Source organism: Miscanthus floridulus, chromosome 9, assembly GCF_019320115.1.
Source record: "Miscanthus floridulus cultivar M001 chromosome 9, ASM1932011v1, whole genome shotgun sequence".
NCBI lineage: Eukaryota > Viridiplantae > Streptophyta > Magnoliopsida > Poales > Poaceae > Miscanthus > Miscanthus floridulus.
Genome location: NC_089588.1, coordinates 83,270,070 through 83,282,123, shown reverse-complemented (window position 1 = coordinate 83,282,123; position 12,054 = coordinate 83,270,070). Strand labels below are relative to the sequence as shown.

The 12,054-nt window shown below is 46.9% G+C and overlaps 1 protein-coding gene across 1 annotated transcript; it reads right to left on the bottom strand.

The window, feature by feature from the left end:
• Positions 1-1,314: 1,314 nt before the first annotated feature.
• On the bottom strand, positions 1,315-11,469 carry LOC136480183 (uncharacterized). Its single transcript, XM_066477809.1, has 3 exons — positions 11,341-11,469; positions 10,905-11,222; positions 1,315-1,440 (listed from the first exon to the last, which is right to left on the bottom strand). The coding sequence occupies exons 1-3, from the start codon at positions 11,467-11,469 to the stop codon at positions 1,315-1,317; spliced, it is 573 nt and encodes a 190-aa protein (XP_066333906.1).
• Between the last annotated feature and the right edge of the window lie 585 nt (positions 11,470-12,054).

Below are 12,054 nucleotides of genomic sequence, written 5' to 3'. Positions count from 1 at the left end.
AAGAACATTGTCGGGTCAACATAAAACCCGACAGTGATACGAAAATATCACTTCCAGCTCGTGGCTTGACCTGGCAATGATATATCAATGTTAGGTCACAGCCTTACCCGACAGTGATATGACACCTATCACTTCAGGTTTGTGGCATGACCTTGCAGTGATATTTCACCTCTGGGTGGTGGTTTGAGCTAGCATTGACAGGTGACTTCACGGCTGGGCGAATACTGCTTCCCATAAATTTTATGGATCCTAGGCTTCTGAACCACCGGTGATAAGCAATAACCGCCGGCTCCAGCACGACTGGAAATGACGCTCTGACAGTGATCGCTTGTTCTAGCATAGTATTTCATCACAAAAACCCACCCTAACCATAGTCTGCCTTTGGTATTTGTGAAGAATGGTATTTTCAAAAGTTGACTAATTATTTTGTGACATACAATTGGTGTCATAAAAGGGTCAGAAAATTTTCAATATAAGTTGTGTAGAATGTGCATACATTTTTTGATGACTTTGTGGGAAAACTTCACAAGGTACATGTGGTGATGGTTTATATGTGATGACACATTGACATGTATGGCACTATTTTTGTTTCAATATATACTTTACGACAAAAAGTGGACCCAGCCTGACATTTTTTTACTTCTATATTGACTGCTCAATCGACAGTGGATGGGGGACTGCTCCAGATACATGTATTGATATTCGTGTAATATAGTAGCTACCATAAATGTAAGGCAACACATTTTTGTATGGGATTAGTTTGGATACTCAAGTATTTATTGTAGTAGAATAAGATAGTTTATGATATCAGAACACTAGTGCAAGATATCTAGTAGATCACATAAATCTTATTATGATACATTTTAAAATGAGGATGGTTGCGCTTCCCTATAAACACGTATACCGTAGATACATAATACAAACATAAGAAATCTTCTTGTCACAGAAAGAGGGGAGTAGTAAGATTCTCTTCTTGGTGGCAGATTTTTTTTTTAATTTTAACACTTTTTGGAAACTAATTTTAAATCTAACATGGTCGGTTTTTTTTTAAAACTAACACTTTTGGCCGCGCCTATTTCCCTGGCGCGGCCAAATGCCTGTGCCGCGCCATGCATGGTGGCGCGGCAGAGGGCTGACGTGGCGGCAACCGGAATCGCTGACCGCTGACGGGGCAGGGCCTGCTGCGCCACCGATCTTGGCACGGCACTGCCACGCCCTGATCCATGGCGCGGCAGAGCCGAATAAAACCCCCGCCGCCAGTCCCGCTGCCTGAGCAGCAAGGCCGCCTGGCCGCCGCGCCCATGTCTGCCCGCGCTAGCCCGCCGCCGAGCACGCCAGCCGCAGCGCCACGAACGCCGGCAGCCCGCCCCCCGCCCGGCCCTCCATTGCCGCTTCCCTCCCTTCCATTCCATTCCCCGACCGCCTCCCTCCCTCCTCGTCCTTGTTCAAGGTAATGACACACATTTTATTTTCGTTTGAATGATGGATAGAATATTATGAATGGGAGTTAAGGTTAGGAGGAAAATTATGTTTGGGAACTATGGTCTACGGTTTAAAGGAAGATATTAGTTTGATTTTTTCAATGTTGAGGTTAATTATTTAGTTAGAAGTATGTTTACCATGTATTTTTTTGTTGCTATAATTGTCGGTTATATTATTTTAGTTGCATTGCAAATGATTATATTTTACATTAATTTGCGTTGTTTTGATTGATTTTTAATTTGAACCGTTTTATTAGATGGAAAACATGTTTCGGGAGCAGTTATGGCGAAAACGGGGTCGTCGTAGAGAATTGTACCCCGACGAGTCTAGCAAAGATGCCCCCATCCCTTCTGAACTCCCTGTCCCTAACTATGACTATGGTCGTCCAGCCGACGTGTTTCAATCGAGACATCCGGACACAACGGCTCGTTGCTTCTATACATGTAGTCGTTTTAATGTAAGTAATTGTTTCCGTATGTTTTTTTCTTCATTTGTATTACTAGGTTACTAATATTTTGTTGAAATTTTTTTGTGTAGGCCCATGAGAGGTGCTTTTTCTTTCAGTGGATCGACGGTGCAGACAAGTTTGACCCCAGGTACCTCCTTTTCGACGATTGGTGGAGAGGGCGACATCCACGAGAGCACTTCGAGCGGTGGGTTCCACCTCCCCTAACCCCCCTCCAATGATGGCTAAGGAGAGCACTTAGCCGCAGTTAGACGACTCGAGGAACCTCCTCCGTGCCATTGCGGAGACCAAGCCATGATAAACCCTGACAATACGTTGGAGTTTGTGTGTCCAAACAAGCATGAAGTAAGTGCAAAGTGTATGTGTTGAAATGTTGAGCTATATGTGTCATGTACTAATGTCATGTTATTTAGGTGTATTCAATGGCGAAGTGTCGTTTCAAGGAGTGGTTGTATGGTCCTAAGAACAAATGGCCCGAAGAACCTCCAAAAGCAAAGCAAAAGAAGAAAGAAAGGTTAATTTACAAAGCGCCGCCAGTCAAGTACGAATGTGGTGTTAAATCCAACTACGGTCTAGTCCCTTCGGAGCTTTGAATAGGCCATTATTGCGGCCATATGATTGACTATGATGAGGTTGGTTATTTTTGTGGTAACCATGAAATCATATTTTGTTTCTTTTGCTAAGACATATATGATATAATTTATCGTTTGAACAGAGCACTAGGAAATGCAGCTGGGAATGTTATAATGGTCAAGCTAAGTTCTTGGATGAACCGAAGGGGAAGCAAGTAATTGCACAAAAGAGGGGACATGGACCTGACTACGTCAACCTTTTCGTTAAACATCACAAACACAAGATGCGTGAGTTTACTAGACAGCGCGGTATTTATAACCCGATCGATGTTGGGCTTGTCAAATGGGGATTGGAGAGACGGATGCCATTAGAGGAGGAGAGGGCAAGGAAGGAGGCAAGGGAGGAGACAAGAGTACAGATGCAGGTCTTGAATGAGCATGTTGTTTCATTATGTGCCAGTGAGTGCTTGGAAGCCTTTTTTTTCGTTGCCTGGTTTTAAATGTAATATAGTCGCGTTGCTAACTGATTGCATTTTATACATAAAGGTATTGGATACAGCGAGGACCATGTTGTAGAGGTGGCTCGTGCAAGGTACGAGGAAAAGAAGTTAGATGAGCACAGAAAGCGAGCTGGTCGCACCGTTGAATCACCGATTGTGTTGTCTGATGAGGGGGACGAGGATGAGGACGACACTGCCAGACTCAGCAAGCTCATCGCTCTAGCAGAGGTGGGCTTGCAGGCGGATGAGGCTGAAGACGACACTGGTAGACTGAGTGAGCTCATCGCTCTAGCGGAGGCGGGCTTGTAGGCGGAGGATGCTGAGGACGGCACTGGCAGACTGAGAGAGCTCATCGCTCTAGCAGAGGCGGGCTTGCAGGCGTAGGAGGATGACGACACGTTCTTCACTCAGGCCGCAGAGGTCGCTTACTGCAGGTGAAAGGTAGATCAGGGCAATGCAGGTGAGCCTAGCCACAGCAACAGGGTTGTGGTTGAGGATTGGTACTCGGACGACGAGTTGCTTACTCAGTATGTTTCTGACTGAGGGTTTTTGATTGCACAGCCTGTTAGTTCAATGCTTTATTAATGATCAATGTAGCTATGTAGTAGAAATTCCATTGTGTTGTCTTATATTCCATTTGAACTACTATTGTATTGCACCCATATATCATGTACTCAGATTACCCATGATCGATCTTAAGTGATCACATCTGTTTGTATCATGCGTTCAAAATTTCTAAAACGAACGTAATCGGGTGAAATTATCTCGAATACAGCGTTGTAGCCAGAGTCATAGCCCAGGTTCTGCCGCGCCATAGCCCAGGTTCTGCCGCACCATAGCCTAGGTTCTGCTGCGCCAGAGTCCACAGCGCGTCAATGCCGCGCCATAGTACATGGCGCGTCAGTGCCGCGCCATAGACGACGGCGCGGCAGTGACGCGGACAGACAACATCCAGCTTCAATTTAGTTGTTGTTGGTGCTGTACAAAACTACAAGTGCTGCCGCGACCGTGCGCAAGTTGAAATGAACATGAAGCAAATAAATGGACGACAAGTTGCCACATAACATTTTCATTGGTTTATGAGTCTGCAAGTTTTCGACGATAATATTCGTTCGACATAATGAACTAAGTCCTAGGAATGTAAGGATCCCTCGAACGCCTCTTGGAAACCTCATCGTCTGGTGGAAGAAGGGGGTCATCGTACTCCACCTCAAGAAGGGGGTACAGCTGGTGCGACGTGGGAGGGGTCATCCTGTTACAAATTGATAAACAAATGGTTAGAGTATTCAAATTAACAATATTCAGATTAACATTATGTAGCATTGCAAAATTTGAACTACTTGTTATGCAATACGAACACAATATGAAATCACCTGCTGCCCTCGGCTTCTATGCCGGCTAGCCTTGTGACCAGATTGTTTGCAAAAGGAGCAAAGATTCCTGCCATGGGTCTCGTTGAAGTCTCCCCCGCTGTACATGTCTTCGCCGTACCCTCTCATAGCGTCCATGTCCCCCTTGAGTCGCTTCTTCTTCCTCCTACCCTTCCCTACCTTCATTAGATCCGGATGCGGCACATAGTCATAACCATTATAAGGTGGCCACTGTGTCGGGTCAAGGTATGGCTCGAAGCTCATCTCCCAAATACTAACGGTGGTCGAACGGAGATACAAGGGTGACATATATGGTAGATCCTCATAGTTGTACCCACGAACCCTGCAGGCCATGATCATATGAGAGCAAGGGGCATGCATGATCTGAGGGACGTTGCAACTGCACTCTACCTTTTTAAGATCAACTCAGTAGTTTTGTCCACCATAACGTTCACCGCCCAAGCTTGTGCCAACCTTGCCCCGTACACTAAAGATATGGCGGCGAGGTCCATACGGCTCGGCGGTGTGCTGCTTGGCCAATTCCTCGGCCTCCTTCAAATGTTCAGCTCCAGCCTTTCCAAAACGCCCCTGCTCAGCTATATTCCTCTACGCAAGTTCCCACCTCTTCACAAAATATTTGTTGCACTTATGAAAGGAGAACTCAACAATTCCAAACACAGGCAACGATCGAACTCCGGTGAATACACGGTTGAAGGACTCCGAGGAGTTAGTGGTCAAGATGCCATACCTGAAACCCCCCTCGTCATATGCTAACACCCACTGAGCCTTCTATTCCATCTGCGCCTCTAACCAGGCCTTTCCCGCTGCATTTACCATCTTGTCTAGTTCTCTCTTTGTCTCCTTGAACTGGTGCTCTGTACGTACACAACATAGAGCCTTTACCTTGTCACATACCTCCTGCTTCCGCTGATGCCGCCAGAAATTAGCGGCAAAGTGTCTCATGCACCATCTATGTACTAGAGGTGGGAACCCATCTATATGCTCAGCTGCAGCATTAAGAAGCCCTGCGTGATGGTCCAAGATCAAACATATAGTGCGAGTTGGGCCAAGCACTTGCACACATAGAAGCCGCATGAACCATGACCACGATTCATTGTTCTCTCCCTCTGCCAAAGCAAAAGCCATGGGTAGTATCTGGTCCTCAGGATCAACAGCAGCAGCCATCATCAAGGTGCCCCTGTACTTTCCTGTCAGGAAAGTGCCATCAACAAGTACGATTGGCCGACAAAACTGGAATGCATGTTCCGTTTGCGCGAATGACCAGAACACACGATAGAGGACATGCCTCAATGGGTCCTGAAAAAACATCCCTCCGGTGTCCACAAACCATTTCAAGCTAGGGTTGTAGTAATGCATTGCACATAAGATGCGGGGCACCCTGTTGTACACTTCCTCCCAAGTACCCCATCAAATCGCTAGAGCAATTTGCTTAGCACACCAAGCCTTTCCGTACGTCACATCATACTTAACAAATCTAGATATGGACTGTTGTAAAGAAGACACCGAGATGTCGTTATTGTCATCAACGAGCCCTAATATACGACGGGCAAGGTAACATGCAGTGAGCTGCTGATGATTTTCCTTCCCCTATTGTCTAGGCAAGTGTGGGGTTCGACAACTTTAGTTATCCTCCACTTGCCATCACTCTGTCTCTTTCGTGCATTTAACCTCCACATACAACCATTTTTGCATATCACGTGGTACCTCAACTCCTGGTCCGAATGAGTGACAGTGTATGGCCTATGGTGGTACATAGCATAGTCCTGAAGGAAGAGTTTCATCTCTGACATTGTGTTGAATATCATCCCCTTCCTAAGGGTTTCTTTCTCATGGTTATACAATGAATTCCTACACATCTAGAGACCGGTGTCACAAACTGCCATATCCGTCATGCTGACATCCCTATAGTTCAGAACGCCCCTGAAAGGTACATTCTTGGACCTTAGTTGCTCAAGCTCAGTCGCTGTGTAAGGTGGTGGTGGAACATACTGCTGCGCTTCGCTAATTCTGGCCCATGAATCATAGGGGGTATCATCTGTAGCCAAATCTGTGACTAGTCTACCCTGAGCTTGGACACCATGCAAAACCTTAGTTGGTACTGGTAATGGCATAGTATGAACCGGTATTGGCATGGCATCAGCCGGTGTTGGCATAGCATCTGTACCTCCTTGGTTATCATCAGAATCGTATGAATCACTGCTAACTACATCACCGATCCTGTCCTCCTCCTCCTGCTCCTCCTCTTCCCGTTCGAAATCATTCACATCGAAGTCATTGCTTATACAACCTACTGCAGTTTAATGAAACTGCTCCTGCGTCAACTGACCATCCAAATCCATGTTATCCTGAGTTGCTTCCCCTTCGACCCCTAATTCTTGGTCATTGCCTCCAAAACCATCAATGGACGGTCCGTCCTGAACACCCTACATCCTATACCCATTCTCCACCACCACCTCAGCCATGGGCACATTGGAACCTTGGAGAACCCTAGTGTAGCGGGACCAGTGAGTAGGGTCGCGCAAGGGCATGAGGACATAGTGTGCCCTAGTCTTTCCAGTATCAAACCTCCCATTCAGTGTGAAATCACCGCCAAACTTTACATTCAAATGGACATAAAGGTCGTTGAAGCTAGGAGGTTCATCAAACCATTCCAATTCTTCTTCCATATCCTCAAACATACCATCTTATCTCCTAACACTTCCTCCATACAAAACTCTAACACAACAATCCATCTACAAAACCATTTCAAGAAACTTCATCAAGTCATCGAAATCATCGTACGTAATGTCAATAGTAATATTAATACATATTCTAACTATAACTATACTAACTAATCTAATATTAACATCTATACAAGGCTAACTACAACAACTAATTAGACTAAATCCAATGTATAACTAGACTCAATAACTGTACTAACTAAACTACCTAACTTTAATACCTATACTAACTTACTATATTACCTATACTAACTAAACTAACTAACTTTACTAACTATACTAACTATACTTTAATAATTTTACTAACTTTATTAACTATACTAACTATATTAGGGGAGTACCTCGCTGTAGCGCGCTAGACCGGGCCGGGAGGCGCGGGCGCAGGCCTCGGCGGGCAGCCGCCGTGTGTGGCCGGAGGGGGTGGCACGCCGACGTGCGGGCGCGGCGGCCGCACCGGGTGGCCGGCGGCCGTGCCATGCTCGGCGGCGGGTTGGCTGGCGCGGGCGAACGCGGCCGCGGCGGCCGGCGTGCTCGGCGGCGGGCTAGCGCGGGTGGGCTGGCGCGGGCGCGGTGGCCAGGCGGCCTTGATGCGCTGCTCGGGCAACGGCGGCTGCTCGGCCACTGGCGGACGCGGGACGCGGCGGGGGTTTTATCCGGCTCTGCCGCGCCACAGATCAGGGCGCGGCAGTGCTACGCCAAGATCGGTGGCGCGGCAGGCCCTGCCCCGTCAGCGGTCAGCGATTCCGGTCGCCGCCACGTCAGCCCTCTGCTGCGCCACCATGCATGGCGCGGCACAGGCATTTGGCCGCGCCAGGGCAATAGGCGCGGCCAAAAGTGTTAGTTTTTTTTAAAAAACCGACCGTGTTAGATTTAAAATTAGTTTTCAAAAAGTGTTAAAATTTTTAAAAAAATCTCATGGCGCTACTCAAGATCTCTACGACAAGGATTGTGTACCCGTGGGCTGCATTGTTCTTGGTTCTTGGGATCATGTCTGCTACGTTCCCCTCCTGCCGAGCCGCTAGCCTTTCAGGTAAAACATAGTTTTACGTATGCTTCATTTTTTTATGATATCTAAACATTAATTAGTGTCCCAGTAAATTTCATGCAATTAACGTGTTAGATATGTAGGCTTCTAGTGCTGCAGGAGGAAGTCTCTGATACCCTCTGGTTTGATGTCTGTTATGTTGGATATGTATATGTAGGCTTCAATTGCTGCCAGGAAAATAAAACGCCCGAGATCTACTGCCAGCGGTACATAAATTACAAACCTTATGGGTGCTGGCTTGCTTGTACACGACGGGGCTACACTGGTGTTGGTGCTCACTGCATAAACAAGAAAGATGCGTACAAGGATGAATGCTGCTGCAACAAAGATCCGAAACATGGGGCTACGCCACTAGTGTAGGCTCTGTAAAATGTGACTTTTGTGGCACCAAGAACATGTCAGAAAAATAAAAGGTGTTCTTAGCCTGAACATTTGTGTTGACACTTTGATGTGCCCGACAAGGAGCATGTACCCACCATGCACCTTCAACAACTGTCAGCGTCCAAAACGATAGAATATCTCTCAATACTCACAGATGGAAAACGAACACGAGATTTTCCAGGTTCCAGCCACCAGTGAGGGTAACAACCCTATATCTTTCTTTGTATATGTTATAGCTAGAAACATTAATCAACCGCCTACTCTGGACCCTAGCTTCTCCTTTTATAGGTGGGGTAAGGAAGAAGGACACCCGAGAGGCATCTTACTATTACTAATTAGTGGCCCCAATGGAGGAGCCTTCACATTAATCCTTATCAGATGCGCTAGAAAAAAGATAAATGCTAAAAATTCTCACGTTAATCAAAAAGATTGGGCCATCAAATCTATAACTCTAGCCATCGATAACCATTTCTACCACGTTCACAATTAGTTAACAGAATATCTATATCTTTATTAATAAAACAAAATATATGTGTCATTAAAATATCAAGAAATATCATTTTACTGGCATCTACTATTATAATTAATATAAAATATTAGATAAGTCTGATCACATTCACTTGGTAATGTATTAATAAAATATAATATCTGTAGTACCCTATCACGTCTCGGTTAATTAATCTATTAAGAAAAAATCTGATAGAAAGTTAATATCTCAATAAAAAATCAGAGGCAATCTATCCATGTCGGCAAACAAGATATATGTACTAATTATAGGCCCTAACAGAGCCTCCACGTTAATCCTGACTAGATGCGCTAGAAAAAAAGATAAATGCTAGAAATTCTCACATTAATCAGAAAGATCGGGCCATCAAATCAATAACTCTAGCCATCGATAACCATTGGATCTATTTTTGTTAGCTAGAAAATTACCCACCTATGCCATTATAAATAAAAAAACAATTTTTTAGGAGGAAAAAGAATTAACAGTTTGGAGAAGATCTTGATGGGTCGTGCGTGAGAACTAAAGATAGTAAAATATCAGTTGAGTCATATTAATCACGTCACATGGTTCACAAAATATCTGCTACCACGTTCACAATTAGTTAACAGAATATCTATATCTTTATTAATAAAACAAAATATACGTGTCATTAAAATATCAAAAAATATCATTTTATTGATGTCTACTATTATAATTAATATAAAATATTAGATAAGTCTGATCATATTCACTTGGTAATGTATTAATAAAATATAATATATGTAGTACCCCAAAATGTCTCAGTTAATTAATCTATTAATAAAAAATCTGATAGAAAGTTAACATCTCAATAAAAAAATCAGAGGCAATCTATCCACGCCAGCAAACAAGATACATGTATGCCGCCAGACTGCTTTATTATATATAGCCCATAAATTTGTATTTAAATTACCTACATTTAGTTTTATGAAAGATAATTGTCGGTGTTTTCGGACCACTGACGAGTAAATTTGTATTTGCGTGTCTGGCTCGGATGGTATGCTCGGAGGACACAAGGGTTTATACTGGTTCCGGCGGAACATCCCTACGTCATGCTCGTTGCTGCTCGTGTTACCGGCACTTGGTTTGCAGTAGGGGTTACAAATAGGCGAGAGAGGGAATGGATCCCAAGTTTCTGGTGGAAGGAGTGAGCAGGTGCTGAGAGCTTGATTGCCGCTCAGTCGTGTGCTCGTGTCGTGCTCTTGTGTTCCGATCTCGTGTTTTTTCACCCCCCTCTATGAGGCGGCCTGCTTCCCCTTTTATAGACGAAGGGAAAGCGCGGGTTACAGAGGAGGAAAAGTAAAAGAACCAGAGAGAGAGAGAGAGGAAGGCTTCCAGGGTCGCCGGGTCCTTCTCATTCATGTGGTTTCCGCTGATCCTGTAGATGTCAACAGGGACGGCTCCATGTCACGGCCCTGTTCGTCACTAGCGCCATGTGCAGGCGTCATCTGCCGATCATGGCGCTCCACTCCGTCCTGGCGGACATCGTGGTGAACTGACGCGCCTGTCAGCGTTCGTACGAGGGTTAGGCAGAACAGCACCGGCACGTCCGACACTGTTCTTGATGTTAATCCCCAAGTATGACCCGTCATGGCCATGGGTCACATCGAGACATGTCAGCCTCTTCCCTGGCATCAGAGTTTTGACCCAGGCCCATACGCTTGGACCTGGAGTGGTTGGCGGCGGTATGGCTCCTCATCGGAGCCCATGGCCTTGGACTCAGGCGAGACAGAGCCCGTGGCCTTGAGGCCGGGCGAGATGGAGCCCATGGCCTTGAGGTCGGGTGAGACGGAGCCTGAGGCCGGGCGAGATAGAGCCTGCGGCCTTGGGGTCGGGCGAAATGGAGCCCGTGGCCTTGAGGCTGGGTGAGACGTAGCCCGCAGTCTTGAGGTCAGGCGAGATGAAGCCTGCAGCCTTGGGGTCGGGCGAGACGGAGCCCGTGGCCTTGGGGTCGAGCGAGACGATGCCCGTGGCCTTGGGGTCGGGCGAGACAGAGGCCGCGGCCTTGAGGCCGGAAGATACGGAGCCTGCAGCCTTGAGGTTGGGCAAGACGGAGCCCGCGGCCTTGGGGTATGGCGAGATAGGGCCCGTGGTCTTAGGGTCGGGCGAGACGGAGCCCGCGGCCTTGGGGTCGGGCGAGACCTTTTAATACGTCTCAAGCCATCCGGGGAAGTCAGCGTGGGCGTTAACTTCCTTGCTTTGGGTATCCCTACTATCGATACCAGACAGTAGCCCCCAAGCCTGTGGAGGAGTAGAATACTCCTTTGGAGGCTTTTTCGGACGGGAGGACTTTGAGGGCCTTGGCCTTCTTTTGGTAGCCCACAGCATGTCCTGGTAGGACGACGATTCCCTTTTGTCGTGATCGGTCTTCTTGGGGGCATATAACCATAGGATTCGGGAGGTCGGAAAGATTTTTCTTGATTCCAGTACCCTAGGATCCGATCAGTCTGTCGTCGTACTATGACTGCATGTTTGGTCTGCTTGCGAGTCCAGCTTCTCTCGAGCCCCCGTGTGTGGCAGGGGTTCGGCCGATGGTCGGCTCATCTTTGTGATCGTCATCCCTCAAGCGTTTTTTGATAAAACGGAGGGGCTGAGCCGTGCCACGTTCTTCCTCGATGGACGAAACATGGTGCTCGGTGAGCTATTAACGGGCTAGTCTGAGTGGGGCCCTGGCTTCCCATTTGTGGGGGGTCCAGCATGGGTCAGCTGGTGACCGACTCTAGACTCTTGGCGGCCAACCCATATAGTTCCTGTGTCGCTCGGCCGGTCTCAAGGGCTCATTGCCTTTCTTCGAGGAAATACCATGGACAGGGAATCGACTAAGACTCGAGCATGGGCCGGGATAACCGCGGTGCTCGTGCTCCTGGGTACTGGCTGCTAGTGGGCCCATCCCTTTCCACCCCTTGCTCTAAGGGTGCCCTAGAGCAGCTGTAAACCCATCGGAGGGCTAGCCTTCGAACTCCTGGGCCTGAAT